This window comes from Pimephales promelas, chromosome 15 (assembly GCF_988280905.1).
Source record: "Pimephales promelas chromosome 15, fPimPro1.hap1.1, whole genome shotgun sequence".
Taxonomy (NCBI): Eukaryota; Metazoa; Chordata; class Actinopteri; order Cypriniformes; family Leuciscidae; genus Pimephales; species Pimephales promelas.
The window spans coordinates 19,028,862-19,050,002 of record NC_142783.1 but is presented as its reverse complement, the minus strand read 5'-3'; the positions used below and the strand labels follow the sequence as shown (position 1 = coordinate 19,050,002).

The following is a 21,141-nucleotide window of genomic DNA, read 5'->3' as shown; positions in this document are numbered from 1 at the left end:
ATGGGCTTGTTTGGGTTTGGACAGACCCCAAATGTTTGATAATGTACACAACAGCAGCTTGGTTATCTTACAACTCGATATTATCTTTATGAATGTCAAATTGTGTCCGTTAAATTTCATGTTTAAATACTATAACGCAGCAACTACACAATGTTAGTGAGCTCAAATCTTTGTGAACTGCCGACAGACAGCATTTCGTAGCATTAAATTCGTTCGCAGTTTTCTGTTAAACTGATTCGGAACACGCAAATAAAACATTCGTGCGCCCCTGATGCCCGCCCAAAAATATGTGCGCCTATGACGCCGAAAAATGCTATGTAAAATATGATTCCAATAAATACTGTCTATGTAGGCAGCTCACTAAGTTTTGAGACAGCTAATTGCCTTTAAGCGCTCAGGCTGCGGTCGCGAGACGCGCGTCAGTGATGAGGGAGACATTTTTCTTTGCGAAAAAGACTTTGCCTGACATATGGGAGGGTAGAGGTATTTTAGTTTGTTTATACACACACACGTTAAATTGTACAATTTTATATAAATTAAATAATATAAATTCAGATGCAAAACTTGTGTGGGGGTGCGAGGTGATATCGTACTATCAGGGTCGAGGGGAGGGAGGGTGGGAGGCACTAAAGGTGTGAATTGTTCTCTGTGGGGTGCGTGCAGATATGCATGACCTGTATAGGATGTCAGCTGGAGAGCAGACACGCAGATGTTGTGTGAATTCATGTTTATTTGTATGTGTGTGTGTACAGACAATTCATTTGTAATCCAAAGTGCCCTGGCCTTTTTGTGTTCAAGCAGCAATTGTGAACACCGCTTCAAGTGGATCAGAAAAAAAGCCTACCCCTCTATTTTTTTTCTCTCCCTCTCTCTCTGAAGCAGAAGGTTGTGTTGTGTTTATGTATGAGCGAGGGTGAGCGTGGTGAGATGATTGCGGGCGATGAAGAGGGCGGATTACGCATCCGCCCCCCATCCAGTCTAAATGTGAAGAAGGTCTACAGCGAGACCGCAGAAGAACTCCAGTCCCCAGAGGTTCTGAGGAGCAGCGCTATGTCACCTGACCTGAGGCAGGACTTCAACATGATGGAGCAGAGAAAGAGAGTCACACAGATTCTGCATAGTCCGGTAAGACGTCACTCCCACACACACTCGCACCAAAGTGAGAATTCGCATGCTCTGTCTCTCTCTCCCTCCCTGTGCATTTTAAAAGGAGCCCACGCTTGTGTTTGATTGCATAACAACCAACCAACAAGTGGAGACCCGTTGCCATTAGTAACCATGCACAGATTATCAGAAATGTTGGGAATGAGTGAATTTGATGAAGCTCATCTCTTATGTGGTAGCTTTATCTAGTTTTAATTTCCAAGTCAGTTGGAGTGGTATAATCAACAAAACTGCATGATGATAATGCCCTAAATACACAGAAAAGTATGTCCAAGATTGTTTTAAAAGCAACATCATGATTATAAGATTAAAGGTAGCCTATATAAAGTGAAGGCCTATATCTTTTTGTCCTGTAACAAGTAAGCATGTTTTTTTTGTTTTTTTTTTTATAACGCTAATCATCTTTTTGCCTTACTAGTAAATTTTAAGTTGTACTAATGGTCCTGTGTTGTGACAAAATAATTGGTTATTAAATTGAAAAGTACAGATATTCCATGCAGTCTCTCAATGTATATGAGGTCATGCATTACAACCTAATTATAAAAACACATAAAATGCTGTTTAAAATAGATTTAAATGAAGTATAGCATGTCTTACCGCAGGACATGTCATTGTCAAATTCCCTGAACTATTTCACAGTAAAAGCACTTATGACTGGACCTTCTGTTTACTGAACTTTCTCTTAAAGCCTATTTTGTTGTCAGGGATTATTCATTACCATGAAATAATAAGCTATGAACAAATCAGAAATGTCCTATATTTAAGGAAAAGTATTTCCACACTTAAGCCACACTTTAAATTTTATTGGTTACACATACCATACAAAAGTTTAGGCTTGGTAAGATTTATATTAAGTCTCTCGTGCTCATCAAGGCTGCATTCATTTGATCAAAAATACAGTAAAAAAACACTAATATTGTGAAATATTATAGCAATTTGAAATAGCTCAGTATATCTTAAAATGTAATTTATTCCTGTGATTTTAGTCCATTAATCTAGTCTTCAGTGTCACATGAAATCTTCAGAAATATAATAATCTAAATAATAAAAATAATATAATTATATGCTGATTTGGTGCTCAAGAAACATTTCTTCCTATTATCAAGGTTGATTTTGATTGCTAAAAAATCTTTTTGAGCCCAAACTTTTGATTGGTAGTTTAGAATAAAATATTCAGTAGATCTGCAAGCAATGTATGCTAAACCTTTTATTAGATCTACATCTAAGAAATACAACGTTCTGTTATGAAACTCTAGATGGTGCAGACTGATGGGTCCTAATCTGCTTAATCACATCATTCTCAATAGGGCACAGCTGACTGGTTCCTGATGTTTCAGTAGCCAATGAGCTTGCTTCTCAACCCCTTCAAATACTGGTCACAGTAGTTTCTGTAGCAGTTGCATGCAGTGTGCTTTCAGAAACCCTACACCTGTATAGATCTGCTATGGGTAATTCATGTACTTGCTCACATCAAGCATGTTGTGTATATTTTAGTTGTAGAAAGTCTCATACTTGCTCTGCAACAGCAACAATAACCAACATCAGCAGCATAGCAGATCTATTCAGATCTATCAACATTTCAACATTGTCAGACCATGCTAAACACTCCGAGAGTTGTCATGACTGAACTAACTTTCTTGAATTTCTCGCAATTACATTCCAACTGGTCATTTTAGTCACTCTGTCAATATGTATTAAACGGAAAGCATATCTATAATTTTAGCATATGTTTTTCTTGAAAAACGAGTGTTGGAAATTACCAATTGGTTTGATATTTTGTTATCTAATGCAATGACATTCTTAAGTGTGGCTTAAATTACCAAATATTTTTATTATTACATTTTAGTTAATGTATATGTGTGTGTTGCAGGACTTTAAGGAGGAGTTGGAGTGTATGGTAAAGGAGCAGTGCTCCAAAGGCAGTAACTCCAGTGGTTTACTTGGTCACATCGCACACCTCATCATCAACAACACTCTCAGCAACACTGGAGTGTACAGTCCCAGCAGTGAGTGCACACACATAAACACTTTTATTTACACTTTATACTTTCCCATTGAAGATTATTTGTTGTCATGGTAAACAGATGGCAGGCATATAATTCTGAAAGCACAGATATCACCAGATATTTATTTCTGTTGTGTCGCTGTGTGTTTTCAGGCGCAGGGTCAATCAGTCCGGTGAATGATCTGTGTGGTATGGAATGGTTTAATTGTTCTAAAGCTGAGAGACAGGGCCGCTGTAAACTCGCCTGCTTGTATCGTCTTCTGGACCTGTATGGACACACCCACTTCCCCAATACATATATAACTGTGAGTACTCCCACTCACTTTTTTCTACCCTCAGCGCACACAAATTGTTTTTCAAATCTGATAGGACTGACTGTGCTCCTTGTCATTTTAAAAATTGGATCCTTTTATAAAATTGGATCCTTTTGTTCGGACAACATTGGTTGTCATAGTGATTCAGAGGGCTTAAGTGTCATAACAATGCAGAGAGAGAAGAGAATAGCTGCCATTGTGGAAAAAATAGACAAAAAATTGTTCATTCTGCCTCTATTCTATCATGACATGTCACCGTGATGCTATAGTCATCGAACAACCAAAGCATCAAATGGATTATTGTGCTTTACACAATCATGGATATGTGCCATCGCAAACACTATTAATTTCATAGTGAACGCCACATGTGAGAGCAAATGAGTGAATTGAGACAGCTGTAGTCACTAGTAGGGCTGCGCGATTATGGTCAAAATGATAATCACGATTCATGAATCACATACTATAGTGTAACTTTTATTAGTCGATTCATGTGAAAAATCAACTCACAACTGTATGTCTTTTACATAATCATTAGACGATTTCTTCTCAGTGAACTGTAAAGAAACAATAGGTGGTGGTAATGCACAATTTTAGCTTGGGATGTAATTAGAATTAGCTGCACAGCCTGCACTGCTTGAATGTATTGCAGGCTCATCAAAACGGAAAACAGAATGTAGCTTTTGGTCACGCTACGTGCTGGAAAAGGTAGTTAGCTACTGGAAAGGCTAAACTGTTTTAGAAGCAACTGAGCAACTGTCAAGCTAATGAAAATGTGCTTAAGTTAGTAGTATCGCTACTTAGCAGTTAGCTACTCCCCAACACTGCTGTTTAGATAGTCAGATGTCTGAACATAGTCAGATCCTCATTTTAGCTTATTCCGGCCAAATGCCGCCCACTTAAAAAGGAAAAGGCCACCTGTGCTGTGTTTTACATGCTGTTTAACTGTGGAGCTTGTTGTTTAAGATAACTAGCTTACTTGCTACTAATCCCTCAATCCAATTGCACAAAAGCAGCCAATCAAATTGGAATTGGTGATTTCCAATGCATCTGAGGTTCTTGTCATTTTCTGTGTCTAATCTTAAGGCTTTGGACTACCTTGAGCATTTACGCATTTGATACCAGAATATACTATAATGTTCTCTCTCTCTCATTTACAATTTCTCTGTCATTTTCTTCTTCAGTTGCGCATCAACAAAGAGCAAGATCATATTCTTATTCTTCCTAGAGGACTGTCATTCTCCGAGGCCACAGCAGCTAGTCTGGTACATACACCCCCACACATTTTGAACATTGGTTGGGAACCATGTACATTAGCAATTGAACATAATTGCACTATTGTATATAAAATATGGAAAACATATATGGAAGAAGCTAATGAATAACATTCATCTGTTTCTTGCACCGTGTGTTGTTTACAGGTGAAGGTGAATTTGATTGGTGAGGTGGTTGATCAAGGAGCGACTGCACTACCTGTGGATGTTTTGGGATTCAAACCACATTCTGCAGTGTATTCTGCCCGACCAGATGCCAAATGTGTTATACATACATACACACCAACTACAGCTGCAGTGAGTATACACGCAAACACACGCACACGTTTGCCTTTCAGATCTCCCACATTCGCATTTGTTTGAATGCAAGTAATTCGAACGAAAAGTGTGTTAACTCTTTCCCTGCCTTTGATAGAATTTTCCATCTTTCCATGTTTTCACTGTTATATGATAGGAGGCATTATTATGCATCTTCGAAAAGAGTAGAGAATCTCCGGAACAAAATACAGGCAAAAAAGGAGCAGAAACAAGCAATAAAAGCATTAAGTACTGCAATATATTAATTAAAGTCATCCTGCAGCTGATGCACTCTAGTGCAAGTTTGTCTGTCCCGCAGTACTATAAAATGACCACTAATTACGCACCCTATGTCAAGTTATGCCCCCTACAATGAAACAGCTATTTGGATGTCATCAGAGCCCCTCCCTCTGAAATTGCTGATGTCATCACTACTGCTCATCTTCTACTTCACATTCCTCACTTTTTAAGCTTTATGAAACTCTACAGTAATTTTTTTATTTTATGGAAAGGGTAGCTTTATGGTGAGGTATAGGTTTTAGCTATTATTACCATGAGTCTTTATTAATTTGATAGTATAATGTATGTTTTACCTGCTGTTATTTCATACTTCATGAGATTCGAAAGCTTTTAAGATTTCATACATAAAACATAAAAACAAACTTCAAAAGATATAGTTTATGGCTTTCATGCCCGTTTCTTCGCGGGAGGTGTAACTTGTTGTAGAAGCTTGGTTTGTAGTACTGCAGGACTCAGACATACCCTTCTCCCCTTGTGGGCCTTGGCATCTTGGTTGAAAAACCACTGGCACAGACACTTATTCACTCTGCTTGTTATATGTCTTTTCTGTGTGTCCTGTAGGTCTCTTCTATGAAATGTGGCATCTTACCCATTTCCCATGCAGCTTTGCTGCTGGGAGAGGTGTCTTATTTTAGCTACCATGGTGATTTAGCTGCCGAGCAGGAGAGGATGGAACTTCAGAAAGCTCTGGGTCCCACTGCCAAGGTGACTGTCTGTGAATTCTACCATTCGTTGGCAATGACAACCCTTAGTAATTCACTATAGTACTGCATGGAAAAGCTGAAGCTGGGAAAAATAGAAGGTTATAATCATTGGTACATTAAAAGATGCTTTTTTATATATTTGTTCATTTTTGTTTAGTCAATGCTAATGTTACATGTATAGCCGTTAGAATATTTATAACTGGAATGTGTTACATTGGATTAGCAAAACTGATATAATTCTGCTTGTTTTTAGGTTTTGGTCCTGAGGAATCAAGGTTTTATGGCATTTGGAGAGACGACAGAGGAAGCTTTTCACTATCTGTATCACACCCACCAAGCCTGTGAGATACAGGTACACACACACACACACACACACACACACAATCAAAAGGAAATGTGCATATATGTGGATTAATAAACAAATATGAAAATAAACTTTGAAGAAGTGAATACTAAATGGAAAAGGAATATATGTACTGGATCAAAGTACACAGCAAATGGAATGGATTGACAAATCAAACTGCCAATCTTTTTTTGTTGTTGTTGATAATTCCAGCTCAATTCTTATACCTTAATAATACCTTAATGTCAACAGACAGGCTGCGTCCGAAATCACATACTCGCTTGAGTAGGTACTATTTTGAATAAGTTATTACTTCACGATCGCTAAATAAGTATGTTATATATATATATATATATATATATATATATATATATATGTGTGTGTGTGTGTGTGTGTGTGTGTGTGTGTGTAGCTTGAATGTGATCCGGACATACTACTTTTTGCCATGCTTTCATTATCATGTGACCTAGCAGTGTCAATCACAAATCCTCAACAGTGGCCTCATTTTATGAGTACTGTGAATTTAGACGTACTACTTTTGTTTTTCACCTACTGTGTAGTTGGGAAGTATGCGATTTCGGATGCAGCCCAATTGAGTGGTTCGACTTTCATTCAACATCATCTCTGTCTTTCTGCCTTTGTTTCTCTTCAGGTTAGCGCTCTGCTATGTGCGGGTGGCGTTGATAACCTTTGCGTGCTAGACAGAGCAAGTCTGAAAACAGCTCCTATGAAAAATCCCAGTGGACAAATGCCAGACGGACAGATCAGATGGAGGGTTGGAGAGGCAGAATTTGAGTCGCTTATGAGGATGTTAGATAACTTAGTGAGTGGCCTGTGAGCTAATCTATACCAGATGTGTTTGCAATGTTTAAATGATGTATTTTTGATGGCATGGAGCATCTATTATTAAACATTTAACAGTAAAAAAAACAAAAACAATAGTGCCTACCAACATGCCACCTTCTGCATTTCCAGGGTTATAGAACCGGTTACACTTACCGCCATCCCATAGTTAAAGAGAAACCTCGACATCATAACGATGTGGAGATCCCAGCAACCGTCACAGGGGTGGCACTAGAGGAAAAGGATGTCTTTCCACAGAGTCCATTGCACATCCTGGCACAGAAGCGGGACAGAGAGAGGATACGATGGCTCAACTCTCCAAACAGCTACTTAAAGGTCAATGTACCTGAGGAGTCCTTCAACGGGACCTCCAGCCCCCGGTCCAAAACTACGGTACCTTTGTATATTATGCTAATTTACAAACATGCCCAAACACAACATGCTAATATTTGATTTTATACAGTTATGCATTATAACTATTCATAAATTCACTTAAGAAACATAACGAGTCATATTTTAATGTGGTTAATCATGGATCAGGATGGAAGCATGTTTCCATCAAATAATAAAAAAATTAACAGGTCTTATTCAGGGTGGTGCCATATTTAATTTTTGACTGGAATGAAAATGAGGCAGTGAGTCATAGAAGTAAAGTGTGTTTAATGGATTGGTACAGTACTTTAACAACTTTGCCAATTGATCCCCAAATAATCTTTCAGTAGACAAAAACGCCAACAGCTTTGAAAGTTATGAGTTTTGAAAATCATATGATCTAATACATGTATATAGTGAATACCTTAGTAAAGACTGTAATCTATCCCTCACTGCCTTGTTTTCATCCACACAAATTCAATATGGTGTCTGGTCTGACTAACGTCTATTATGAGATCAATTTTAAAGTAAGAAATAATAACAAGAAATAGTGACAACTTTGCAATTAATTTGTTCTTTTTTATTGTTCTAAGGGAAAATGAGCTTCTGTAGATCAGAAAGTTTGAAAGAAAAAATAATATATATATATTTATGTATGAAATTCATTATTTTCTTTATCTTTTTAGTGGATGAAGTCAGAAGATTCAGGTAGCTGCAAGGACACTCCAATTAGGATTGAGGACCCCAACCAGTTTGTCCCACTTAATACTAACCCCAGCGAAGTACTGGAAAAAAGAAATAGAGTGAGTGAGAATTGAGAAAGAAAGAAAATACAAACTGAACAGACTGTGTCCACAGATTGTGTTCACTACACTAAAGCACTGCTTTGTTTGTGGTGGTTTAGATTCGAGAGCAGAACAGAGTAGATCTGATGACATCTGGACCGAAGTCTCAGCTGCTGGCAGACATCGTTATAGACAAGCCTTCTGGACCAGTGCGTAACTACTGTACACTAACACAAATACTGAACAAACAACCTATGAAAGGGCACTAAATAACTTTTCTTCTGTAATAGTACTTTTGACAGGTATGTTTAAAATGACACTCATGAGATGACAGCATCAGGCTAGAAAAGCTGCCTTGTCATGTGATTTGATATTGTTTGTGTATTTTCTTTCCTTGTAATTGCAACTTTATCTCACAAAGTGACTTTACTTCCCTCCATTATACCAACTATCTTTCTTTGTTCTTCTTTTCTTCAGAATGCTTTCTGTCATTCCTTCCTTCCTTCCTTCCTCCCTCCCTCCCAGCATACCAACAATCTTTATTTCCTTCCAGCATACCAACAATCTTTTCTTCCTTCCATCCTTCCTTCCTTATTTTTTCTTCTTTCCAGCATACCAACAATCTTTATTTCCTTCCTTTCTCTCCCTCTCTCTCTCTCTCTCTCTCTCTCTCTCTCTCTCTCTCTCTCTCTCTCTCTCTCTCTCTCTCTCTCTCTCCTTCCTTCCTTCATTCCTTTCAATTCAATTCAATTCAATTCAAATTGCTTTATTGGCATGACTGTACATATTACAATATTGCCAAAGCTTGTAACACATAGCATAGTGAAGACATCAATAAAAACAAAGTATTATAACAACTTAAATTGAAATGTACAAATTAAATTAATTGCAAAAAAATAACAGTGTAACAGATTATAAATTCTATGAACGTTTGATACCACAGTGTTTTAACATATATATACACACATACACACATTACTGAGGGTCACTGTGGTGGACATTAGGGAAACACACTGAGGTCACACACACACACATTCACCTACTGTCTCTCAGGCTGTGGCACGCACACACGTATCTGGCAGTCAGTGCTGCGGTCTGTCCCTCTCCTAGTATTATCTTTATCTGCTCTACTTCAGTCATGGCTGTAAAGTTCTGTATTAGTTTATTAAGTTTATTGAAGTAGAGGTCTCTGATCGAGCTGTATTTGTGGCAGTGGAGGAGGAAGTGTGTCTCTGTCTCGATTTCTCCTGTCCTACACTGAACACACACCCTTTGCTCTCGGGGTAGCCAGCTCTTTCTGTGTCTGCCGGTCTCGATGGCTAGACTGTGTTCACTCAGCCTGTACTTGCTCAGGATCTGTCTCTGCTTTGTGTCTCTCACACTCTGGAGATATTCCTCCATTTCATAATTTGATTTCAGATTTCGATAGAATTGTAGTTTACTTTGTGTTTTGGTTTCCTGATCCCAATGTTCCAGATATGTATTTTTAGACTGTTTAGTAATTTGGTTTATTCTGATGTGTGTGTGAGGAGCAGTGCTGGTCTGAGACTGGTGAGTGTTAGTACGGTTAGTCGGGTTAGCGAGTCTCAGGACCAGCTGACTGAGAAGACTCTTTTTGGGGTTCAGTTCTTGGGTCTGTAATGCTTTAAAATGTAGCGATTCTGTGGGACTTGATTTTAGATGCATCCAGAATTTGAGGGATCTTTTTTGCATATTAATAATCAATGGGAATCGGCCTAATTCTGCCCTACACGCATTATTGGGTGTTTTCCTTTGTAGTTTTAGTATCATTTTGCAGAATTCTGTGTGTAGGGCTTCTGTTGGATGTCTGTCCTTCATTCCTTACTTACTTACAATCTTTTTTCTTTTCCTTTTCGTTTTCTTTTTTTCAGCATGCCAACAACCTTAATTTTCTCTTCCTTTCTCATTTTTTTCTTTTCAGTACACCAACAATCTTTCTTGATGTTTTTGATCCCTTCCTTTTATTCCAACATTTTTTTTTCTTTCCTTCCTTGTATACAAAAAATGTTTCTTTCTTTCTTTCTTTCTTTCTTTCTTTCTTTCTTTCTTTCTTTCTTTCTTTCTTTCTTTCTTTCTTTCTTTCTTTCTTTCTTTCTTTCTTTCTTTTTTTTTTTTTAATTTTTCTCTGAGGTGGAAACATGATTTCATAGATAGATGTCAGTATAAAGTCCAAAACCAGTGTCTTTGCAAAACATAAACGAAAATCACATAACAGGCACAAAGTGTCAATCAATCCCTTTGCCATTATTATTTTCAGGCATTCATTTATGAGGACGAGGAACAGGCAGCTGTTTTACCACCCAACCCTTTCAACCAATCAGAGGCAGAGCTACAGGAATACACACAAACTGTGGAGAATAAGAGCAGCCAATCAGGTACAAGCACACTATGCATACAGAGGGTGCTTCTCAATTCTTATTTGTGCATCCTCGTTTCCTTTCCTCACGTCTCAGCTCCACCCTCTGCACGATACGAGGGAAGGGTGCAAAGAAAAGGAAAGGAGGACAGAGGAATCGAATGAAAGTTAATCGAATGAAACTTATTGTGACCGATGTGAATGGGGAGGAGAATTGATATTTGCGTCACGTTTAGTCGGTAAAACTCTTCCGCAAAGGATCCACCTGTGTATCCTCGCTCATGACTCCTCTGGAAGCTTCCTCACTGCTTTTTGCGGTGCAATTAGAGAATTGAGATGTCCTTCAAGATGGCTGAGCTCGATCATTTTCGGGGTAATAGGATGGAGGAGCGAGGAGACGAGGAGGGATATTGAGAAGCACCCAAAGACACTAATGACACAACCATTCAAAGGCTTGGAGTCAGAGTTTTGAAAGAAATTAATACTTTTATTCAGTATGGAACCATTAAATGGATTAGAAATGACAGTAAAGGCTTTTATTTCACTCTATTTAGCAAGATTGTAAGGCATCGCTTAACCTTGTTTGTTAAAATGTGTTTTCTTGACATAAGCTCTTCAGTCAGAGGCTGATGAGGAGTTCACGGACGGAGAAATGACCACATATGACGGCTCCACAGTGTCCCTGTCGATCTCACCTCTCATGAGCCCCGAAAGAGGTCAAGATTTTCTCATATAATCTCTTGTAGTCTTGTATAAACTCTTGGCTGGAATTGTATGAGCATATTATCACGCTGGTTACCATATTTGATAACCAAATTAGTTGCTGTTTTATGGTTTCCAGCTGGATGACCTCATGCTGAAAAGTCTCTTCCTTTTATTCTCAGACTGTCTCTCAGCTCTACTGCAGAGCAGTGACGGCGATGACCCGACGCAGGATGATGACCTCACTCTTCAGGTCACGGAGCTAAGTATCACTAAAGAGATGCAGGTCTCCATAACTACCACTGTCGCCAACAATATTTCGGTCACCAGCTATTCTGATAATCAGCCTAAGTCACCAAAAAAGAAGCAAAAGAAATTTCGTACTCCTTCTTTCCTGCGAATGACGAAAAAGAAAGAAAGAAGAGAAAAGGAGAAAGGAAAAGAGAAAGAGAAGGAGAAAAAAAATGAGCAAGAAAAGGAGATAGAGGAAAAAAAGGAATGCAAAAAGGACTGAGTTAACAAGTCTCTTAGACACATGCTGTGCAAGGTCTAGTGGGTAATGTAGTTTCAGAAGGGTCCAATGATAAATGTGATGACTAGCAAAGATATGAATATTAGCGTTAAAGCAATGACTTTTATGTATTGTTATGAAACAGAATTCTTTTCTTACAGCCATAAGCCATAATAATAACATAATAATAAGTCTACATAGCCGAAGAATGTCAACCTACACTTTTATAAACTGTACATAAACCACACTTATACACAAAATAGAAATACTAGTTCTCATCTGCAACTCTAAATGCTGAATTTGAAAATTATAAGAAACATTTTGATGGCTCTGCATTTTGTTTGTAGATGAATTGATGTTTTGTGCTGATATAATCAGGTGACAGTGAATTGTATGAGACTGCAATTAGATTCCTACATATTAGGAATATTAACCCTTATGCTGCATTAGGGACATTTTTGGTCTTTTGCAGTTTAATTTCTTTGACCATTTTGGCTGTTTTAATGCAAATGGTATGAAATTCGAATTGGATACATGTAAAAAATGTGATCCCATTTTGCAAAATATGTATAACACACACTGTGTAGATCAAATAGTAACACTCAGCACCATAAAGACCAAAAATGGCCCATTGAAACCCATTAAAACGTTGTTTAAATCTGAGGCTGTCAGTAATACATGAAACATGATTTTTGCACAAACATCCTTTCATTTTGAAGCAAAAGCATTATATTTGCATTATATAGTGTATTCCACCAGATGACGTCACTACATATTTATTCCCTATGGGTGGAAATGCACCTTATTTTAGGCAATAGGCAATGTTTAATAGGTGGCCATTTTTGGTCTCTAACGCGCTAAGTGGGATTTTTTGCAAAGTGGGACTGTGATAATCCAAATCTAAAGTTTTCTCTTTGCATTTAGTTTATTGAAAATAATTGAATTTTTGTGTTTTTTCCTCTTATACAAATCGATGGTTTCGCCAACAAAACTGGTAATTAAAGGGTTAAAATCCTGAAATTGACTGATGCTGGTTAAAAGATTTAACTTGGTAAAAGTGGAAAATAATAATAATATATAATATTTTAGGCAACGTTTAATATGTGGCCATTTTTGGTCCTTAATGCACTCAACGGTGTTAAAAATCTAATGCAGCACAAGGGTTAAGAAATGGGAAGCTGGCTATTTAGTGTGATATGAAGCTTTTTTGATTTGCTGGTTTTATAAATGGAGAGATGTGGTTGATAACATTATTATTCTTCTAGTTTTATTGATTGATTATATAAAAATGATGTTATACTCACTATGTTGAACATATTAAGCTATCATCACTATACTATAAAAAAAACACAGTTTTTAACCAAAATCTTATGCTCCATTTGTTAATAGTGATGTATTCTTGTGCTCACCAAGGTATTTGTCTACCATGGTCAAATACTGCTTTTGTAATTTGCAGTGTCGCGTGTAAATCTAATGTAAACGCTGTGAAATAAAAGTGTGCTGCAATTTAATATGAATTATTTTCTTTATAACACAGATCTAACCTGTCATTTGGAAAACTTGAAGAAAAAAAAAGTCAAATTAACTAAAATAAACCACAAATTATTTTAAGAATGTCAAGAAATCAATGTTTATTCCTCTCAAATATGTAAATATACAAAACTGAAAAGCAAATGTAACAACAAATGGACTGCAGTAGAATGCTTATTAGACACAGAGGTGAAGACAGCAAAACAATCTGTTAATCTGTTCAACAACACCATTCAAATGTGTATGAGGGCAGCTAGAGCTTTCCATTTACATTTGTTCAATACATCATAAAAACTATAGAGCAGTTTCCATCCTCAGCAGCTCGTGCAGAGACTCGACCTGAGGGCGTGAGGAGAACCAGTAAAACTAACCCGGAGCTGTCCATCACTGAGGACTATTCAACATCCAGAGACTTGTTCAGTACAGAACAGCTCCAACATCCAGACTAAGTACCCACTATTACTGCAAATAAAACAAGGGGGAAATGTGTTACCATAATCATATCATGTCCAATCGGATTTGTTTATGACTTCTAAGTGGGTTTCAGTTCGTTTAATTTTTTATGGTGGATAATTACAGATGGTCACAGACACGAGGGAGATCACTGGGGCATTAGGTGCCTGACATTATACTTTGAAGTGTCATTGTACTGGGTCATGGGTTTATCTGCGATACCACACGTGCCGACGCCGACCTTTCCATTCACACTCTCTGGAGATGCAAATATACTCCTCTTCACCTGCAGAGGAAGATCATACAACAATGTAACAGGGTTTTAAAAAAACAACCGCATTTAAGAGAACACTGCAAAGTTAATCAGGCTTAATTCTTAAATACACACCTGTCCTTTCTTATTTTTTGAATAGGCTTTATTGTTAAACTGCTGCCACTTGGACTTCTGAACTTCTCTCTCTTGCTCCAGCTCTTTCATGCGCAGCACCTTCTTCTGGGCTTTTTTCTTCTTATATTCCCTCTGTTCTGCCAGCAGCTCTTTTCTAAGAGAAAACACACAAAAAGAAAGATTTGTAAAAGATAAATTATATATGCACATGTGTGTAAAAATTATTTAGATTTACATATATGTACAATTCAGTTAATAGGAATATTTTAAATATACACATTTTAAAATTGAAGTTAACAACTGTGCTCATTTTACAACTTTTACGCCTGTTTACACCTGGTCACTTCATGCATTTTCTCTGAAAAGACCAGGTGTAAATGCCCTCAGAAACGCTCTTGAGACGGATTTAAATCCTTCAGGAAGTGGTTTGAGACGCATTCTAAACTAAACTGGAGTGTAAATGCACCTGGTTATAGAAACCACGTGTTAATTTTACTCCTCCCAAAATGATAAAAAAAAATAAATAAATAAACGTGAGAGAGCGTGTTATAGGCTATATGACATTTTATAGCAATATAATCAATATATAAAAGTAAGTCGCAGACGCTCAACAAACAATCATCTTCATTAAAAGTGAGACTATCTTACCAGTGCTGATGCCACTCTCTCTCCTATTGCGGCCTGATCTTGAAATTAGCTGATGATAAATAAAATGCAGCTCATATATGTTGCTTTAGTTGACGTGATCTCCGTTAAATTTCCATATAGAGTGGGAATATAAGATCGGATTTATATTCGTTTTGCAGAGACAGATTTACGAGGCCAAATGTAAAAAGTGTTAAATCCAGAGGTGCAAAGTCCAGGTTCAGAAAGTAAAAGTCCTCCTCAGTATTTTGTTCCAGTCACCTGGATTTGCTAATTAGCACAGTTTTTCAGCCAGGAGATAGAACTAATTAATGAAATCATCCGAGTTCAGGGGTGGAATAAACATATGGCAGGACTTTTACCTTCTCACCCCTGGACTTTACACCTCTGAACAAATTAGATTAACAAATCGGAAAAGTAAAAACTCATGGAGTGCCCAGGTGTAAATAGGCCCTATATTAAAACAGATCTAAAACTTAAGTGCATGTCTACTTACTTAGATTTAGGCTTTCCGTCTTTCTCTTCCCTGCTCCTGCCCTCCTCCACTTCTTTGAGCACATGAAGTGGCAACACCTCTGCGTTACCGTAGCCAGCGAAGGTGATGGCTGCAGTGCCATTCTCGCTGTCAATCTCTTCAATTTCCGCCTCATACAACCTGCCAATCACACAGCACTGTAAGCAGGTGAGTACGGATATATACACGAATCCCTCTTCCAAATGTAGCCGAACACAATCCCTATATACCTCCCAGCACTGTGTTGGTGTGTGATACTCACTGTCCGTCCTGGCTCCAGGTGGCCATGCAATGGTCTCCGACCCTCCAGCTGTGAGTGGGAGCGATTGTCTCTGAGCTTTTTGTACTGGTCGTACCCTCCACAGGCTGTGATGTCAACAGGTCTTTAGTCAACTCAATCACCTCCTATAGTGACACATAACAGTAATGTTTTGGTGAACATACTTGCATAAAGGCACTTTCTTGTCAGAGGCTGCCAAGCGTCAACCTACGTGACAAAAACCTTGACTGGACCCCTGAGAAACATGGCAGACCGAATAAAGACTCATAATAAAAGCCTCATCAGTGAAAACAAATTCTAAAAAAAAAAAAAAAAAAAAAAAACAAGCAGAAGATAACTGTGTCCCAAACCTGGAGATCCTTCTGGAGTTTGCGCAGATCTTCATTGTCTGGATCTGTAGAGAGTGCCGCCTCCACCTGCTGCAGCTGAGCTTTATAATTGCTCAACTGCTTTACCAACTCTTCAGACATCTGAAAAATTAAATGACACACCTTTCAATAAAATAATGAAAAACACACCCACCTTTGCTTTACATAATATAAACATCAAATGTATGTTCTCTAGAACAGGAATCTCAACTATTTGTTATCTGAATCCGACCATTTTTTGAACTACTCCCTTAGATTTACAACAATGTTAACTTCTCAAATATAATGAATTTTTTTCAACATATTGGCATGTTAATTCGTGAAATATTTTGTCATTTTCCAACTTATCCCATTTAAGGATGCAAATATATTGATCAATTTGATCGTTTTAATTATAAATGCTTACAATGTTAATCCAATATTAGTATTAATTCACACTATGTCTCACAACGCCTTGTCTTAATTCAGTTAAACGATACAAAAGCGATGTGTAGTCACAAATAGAACGCAAGGCCGCACGCTCGGCAGAAGACATGTTTACATCTATAAACACAGTACACTCAAATCATCCTTTACCATGCGTCTTACCTTTAAATATTCCCAATAGAACAATTATATGAAAAAGCGTTTAATTAATGTGTTAGGTGTCCCATGTACGATTGTATTTCCGTGAAAAAGACGGCCGTTCTTTCTACGTTTGTATCTCTTCGTGGTATCGTTTTTTTCGACCTTTTCCCGGATGTGACGCCAAAGTCTCGCGTGATAAAACTGTTGTCGCGATGTTGTCGCGCCATCCTGTGGCAGATCATAGACATATACACGGTGGCAGATAAGGAAAGGTGTTTTACTGTCTATGGGAAACATAGTAAAATCAACACTTCTGAAAAGACTACTTGCATAAAATGTAGGTAAATATCAGTTGTCACTCTATATACTATGTCTTATTATGGATATGTTTAAATTCTAAATTCTAAAATTTCAAATTTTCATTGTAGTGGAAAAGCATTACAGAGGCTCTGTCTCGAAAAACGAGGGGTCTGAGAATGGGGGACTCTGGGTGGGTGGGGGACTGCTTCATCATAGTAATAGTATTCATTTGACTAGTCTTGTGTGCATTAGTAGCCTACATCAGTTACCAAAAAGAAAACTTTTATTATATCAGTAAACTAAACAGAAATCAGTATATTTTCTTGTAGTTTATCGCTCGACTCACGTAGGTTGAGAATGAGATGATTGGTCTAACGTCTGACCAATCAGAGCGCGGTGTCTGTCTGTAAACAAAAGATTTCGTCAGTGTTTTCCAAGAGCGTTTTCAGTAGCACCTCAATGCAGAACATAAGATCCACGGGGAGGAGTCGGATCACGATCCAAGGGGTGGAGATGGGTAAGATTAGGGTTGGGTTTAGGGATTAGGGGTGGGTTTAGGGATCAGGGGGCGGAGTTGGTTAGGTTTAGGTGTATGTAAGGTGGGAGGAGTTGGATCTGGATCCGACTCCTCCCCATGGATTTCATGTTCCGCAGTGAGGACCATCTCAGCGTTTTCGTCAGTGTTTTCCCATATGCTTCAAAGGGCGAGCAACCTTTATATTTTGGTCCAGAAACAAACAAACAAACAAAGTTTGGACACAGACATTTAGAAGCAAAATTACAAGGAACAGCAATGTCAAGGCAAAAACTTATAACTCAGGAGGAAAGTCTGCACGGTAAGTTGTACAATTTGGCTCGCTCTTAAACAACGTAGCAGCTACCTAAGTTACATCGACAGCTAATGAAAACAATACGATTATTAATAATAACAGTAAAAGTAACAGTTTTCTTTTATAAAACTGTACAATGCGGAGATTACAGACAATGATTTGTGTACAAATCCTATCATACTGCCAAGTCAGCAACTAAGTTACTTGTTTGCTAAAACAAACATTTGTTCTATTTTTGTTAGTACAAATATTTGGTAACGGACAAGAGGCATTTACAATGACCCAATTTACTAACATTTACTAACATCCTAAAATGTTCATGGTTACATATTTGAAGTTTGAACCCTTTTTGATTCGGTTTCTGTTAGATCAAGTGTAGTAAAACATGAGTGTTAAGAAAGACCAAAGCAAACATTCAGCACTTCTAAAAAGAAGAAACTGCTTTCAGTAATCATTTCTAAATACATTGATGTACTTTTCTCCTCCAGACTCATGGGTGGAGCTCCACTTTGATTCATGTAGTGAACACAGTGAGGACATACCATCCCTGTCTGATATCACAGACCTTGAGAAAATGCTTCTGGAAGCACAGCGGGAATCCAGCAGCAGTTCACGGACAAGCTCTCACTGCAGCAGGTACAAACCACTTCAAGAGATTTGTGTACAGCAAGACAAGGACTTGTATGATTATTCTAACCACAGTGGCTGTTATTTATTTGCTCCCAGTCCTCGACATGTCCAGACACCTCCACTTATCAGTGCAGCCTCCTTCAACACACAGCCTCCATCAACACACGCCAATCCACAGGTAAAATAAAATGACTTTATTGCATAAGCTTGCTTTTAATAAGATATATTTTAAAAAAAAATCACAAACCTTATAGTCAGGAACAGTGTTTTTAAGTGGTACAAATTTTGCATTAATTACTTATCATCCCCTGCCATTAGGGTGACCACCCGTCCCACTTTGCGTTGTACCGCACAGCATTTTCACCCCTTGTCCTGCACGTCGCATATTGAGGAAATGTCCCACGTTTTCATCAGTCTATTGGTTTTTAATTATCATATTAAGAAAACATGCATGCGTTCTTTTGCCTTTTTAAGAAAGCATTTTATTTATTCTTTTTGCAGCGCAGAATATTAAGTACAAATACAACAGCCGTGTTTTATATCCTATCCAATGGTTGAAATGAAAGGAGTAAACACAGTCACTAGTAGGTTGTGACAGCGATCAATCAAAATGTGGACCGGTGATTCGTTCCATGTGTTCCCTGTCAGAAAACAAATGGATAATTCGGTCAATTGAAATTTTTGTTGTTGTTTAACCTGTTGCCTGCTGTGGTTGTTTTAAATCACATCCTTTCTAAAAAATATGAAAGTTTTTGGTTTGGTTTTTAATATATTCTTAATATATACGACTGTCTATCAAATTTCATGTTGTTTTATGTTTTATTTGTTCATTATTTTTTTTGTTGGACTTGGTCAGAACGGTTTTTAAAATAGTTATCAACATGATGCCCGCTGCCTTTAGGCTCAGTGAGGTTGAATTTAAATGACATGTAAAATACTGATTTTTATCTGGAAGGGACTAAAGAACAAAGAATTTTGATTAGCTGAAAGGAAAAATACAAATGTTTTTATTAAGTTAGACATTATATGTTTCAGGGTATGACTTATAATCGTCCCACATTTGCTTTGTTTGGTGGTCACCCAACCTGCCATACATGTAAAATCATGATTTTGTTTTTGGAGCACCCTCTATTTTTCAATAAGATTCCAATATGATGTATACTATACATGCAGGTTTATTAGAGGTCTCACAACCAGACCTCGTTGCAATATGGGCATATGGAGATCGAATTTAACCGACATGTATGCTGATTCTTGTAGCACCACTATAAACATTCTATGTTTTAACTGCATTACAGACTTGCTTAAATGACTAGACTAGACATCAGTGGTAGTGAAATTGCCAAAGATCTTTCACCTGCTCTTTCACCCCCAGGGGGAGGTTGTATCAGAGAGCAAACAGGAAGTTGAGACTGTCGCAAGAATCTGTGACTGGTCCAGCCGGCCAGAGAATGTACCACCACCAGCACTGATTATTAAACGGCCAAAGCGGAACAGATTGTACGGCAGAAACTCAGGCAAAAACGACAAAGAAACGAACACAAACTTGCTGAAGTTACTGTTACCCTCTCTAGTTTTGACACACATCCTTATGCTTGGGTTGGGGTAAGACACTTATGAATGTACGAAGTCTGACTTTTTGCTTGCTGCTCTTTTGTTCACTGTTTGACTGTTTTTAATCTCTCTCTGCAGGATCTGTATTGGACGGCAACTTTCCACTCAATGCTCTGTTATCTGAGTCATAGCAGATGAATGCGTGTGTATGTTGTGTGTCAGTGTCACTCTGGGATAGTCTCTAGAAAATCCCTACAGCCATTTGCTGGAACACTTTTGTTTTTCTCCTGAAGAAATGCAGTACTATGTAAGTAAGAGGACACTGTGAAAATAAGATTAGAGACAAAAACTCTCAGCATTGTTTTTTTTTTCTTCTTTGGTTCTCCTGTGGGATTTTGGCACAGAATTAATAAAGATGAATCCAGTTGTGTATGGATATCAGGAAATATGTCTAATAGATTTCTGATTTTTGCTTGAAATTAAAAATATTTGTTTTTTTGACTATTGTTTTACTTACCAGGTCAAATTGTAGTCCTTCAGCTGACCTGCTTTTTTGACAGCATTCCGAATCATTATTTTTTAATAATGCAAATGTATGTTTGAGAGAAAATTCAGAGCCATATAAATGCATATTCTGACATATATTTGAGTGTGACATGCTATGAAAAAATAATAAACTACTGCAAAAATTATAATTATCTTCAAATTTGTTTAAAAATACTTACAAAGATTCCATCATACCAGGTAAATAAAAAATACTTAATTTGTTATCAATATTCAGTGAGCTTTTATGTTTTACTCGGTGGTGGTATAAGCAAACATTTTAAGGTACAGCACAAAAAAACATTTATTTTTTACAGAACATTAACTGTTAAACTTGCTGCCAAACAAAAGAATCGTTTTGTATTTTGTACTGGCATTCCTGGGACAGCAGGTGGCGGTATGATCCTGTTTTTTTCTGTGACTTTCAGTCTGCTTGATTCTAGTTTGGAATAGCTTTCTATAAAATGTACCAAACAAACGTAATTCATTCAAACAACCATCAGTGACTGTCTGACAATTATATGACTATTGGCAACATCGGTTTCAATTTT

The 21,141-nt window shown here is 37.6% G+C and overlaps 3 protein-coding genes across 3 annotated transcripts; 2 read left to right on the top strand and 1 right to left on the bottom strand.

Annotated features, from left to right (window-relative positions):
• Positions 1-862: 862 nt before the first annotated feature.
• Positions 863-13,499, top strand: add3b (adducin 3 (gamma) b). The gene is made up of 14 exons (XM_039670478.2): positions 863-1,125; positions 3,035-3,170; positions 3,323-3,474; positions 4,665-4,745; positions 4,902-5,051; positions 5,913-6,056; positions 6,309-6,407; positions 7,051-7,221; positions 7,374-7,634; positions 8,300-8,416; positions 8,518-8,607; positions 10,677-10,794; positions 11,387-11,491; positions 11,660-13,499. The coding sequence occupies exons 1-14, from the start codon at positions 904-906 to the stop codon at positions 11,989-11,991; spliced, it is 2,178 nt and encodes a 725-aa protein (XP_039526412.1). The 5' UTR covers positions 863-903; the 3' UTR covers positions 11,992-13,499.
• A 105-nt stretch (positions 13,500-13,604) lies between these two features.
• Positions 13,605-16,920, bottom strand: smndc1 (survival motor neuron domain containing 1). The gene is made up of 6 exons (XM_039670488.2): positions 16,755-16,920; positions 16,149-16,268; positions 15,781-15,923; positions 15,501-15,659; positions 14,360-14,513; positions 13,605-14,257 (listed from the first exon to the last, which is right to left on the bottom strand). The coding sequence occupies exons 2-6, from the start codon at positions 16,266-16,268 to the stop codon at positions 14,120-14,122; spliced, it is 714 nt and encodes a 237-aa protein (XP_039526422.1). The 5' UTR covers positions 16,755-16,920; the 3' UTR covers positions 13,605-14,119.
• A 775-nt stretch (positions 16,921-17,695) lies between these two features.
• On the top strand, positions 17,696-20,823 carry bnip4 (BCL2 interacting protein 4). The gene is made up of 5 exons (XM_039670506.2): positions 17,696-17,869; positions 18,352-18,499; positions 18,590-18,671; positions 19,869-20,098; positions 20,186-20,823. The coding sequence occupies exons 1-5, from the start codon at positions 17,827-17,829 to the stop codon at positions 20,229-20,231; spliced, it is 549 nt and encodes a 182-aa protein (XP_039526440.1). The 5' UTR covers positions 17,696-17,826; the 3' UTR covers positions 20,232-20,823.
• Positions 20,824-21,141: the final 318 nt, after the last annotated feature.

What these genes read in the sequence shown, in the direction of transcription:
- smndc1 (XM_039670488.2), bottom strand. Translation starts at nt 16,268, where the DNA reads ATGTCTGAAGAGTTGGTAAAGCAGTTGAGCAATTATAAAGCTCAGCTG. An exon ending in GACGGAAAGCCTAAATCTAA is followed by an intron (nt 14,514 to 15,500) that starts GTAAGTAGACAT and finishes GTTTTCTCTTAG; the next exon opens with AAAAGAGCTGCTGGCAGAAC. An exon ending in CAAAAAATAAGAAAGGACAG is followed by an intron (nt 14,258 to 14,359) that starts GTGTGTATTTAA and finishes CTTCCTCTGCAG; the next exon opens with GTGAAGAGGAGTATATTTGC.
- bnip4 (XM_039670506.2), top strand. Translation starts at nt 17,827, where the DNA reads ATGTCAAGGCAAAAACTTATAACTCAGGAGGAAAGTCTGCACG. An exon ending in CAACACACGCCAATCCACAG is followed by an intron (nt 18,672 to 19,868) that starts GTAAAATAAAAT and finishes TTTCACCCCCAG; the next exon opens with GGGGAGGTTGTATCAGAGAG. An exon ending in ATCCTTATGCTTGGGTTGGG is followed by an intron (nt 20,099 to 20,185) that starts GTAAGACACTTA and finishes CTCTCTCTGCAG; the next exon opens with GATCTGTATTGGACGGCAAC.
- add3b (XM_039670478.2), top strand. Translation starts at nt 904, where the DNA reads ATGAGCGAGGGTGAGCGTGGTGAGATGATTGCGGGCGATGAAGAGGGC. An exon ending in CACAGATTCTGCATAGTCCG is followed by an intron (nt 1,126 to 3,034) that starts GTAAGACGTCAC and finishes TGTGTGTTGCAG; the next exon opens with GACTTTAAGGAGGAGTTGGA. An exon ending in TAGACAAGCCTTCTGGACCA is followed by an intron (nt 8,608 to 10,676) that starts GTGCGTAACTAC and finishes TATTATTTTCAG; the next exon opens with GCATTCATTTATGAGGACGA.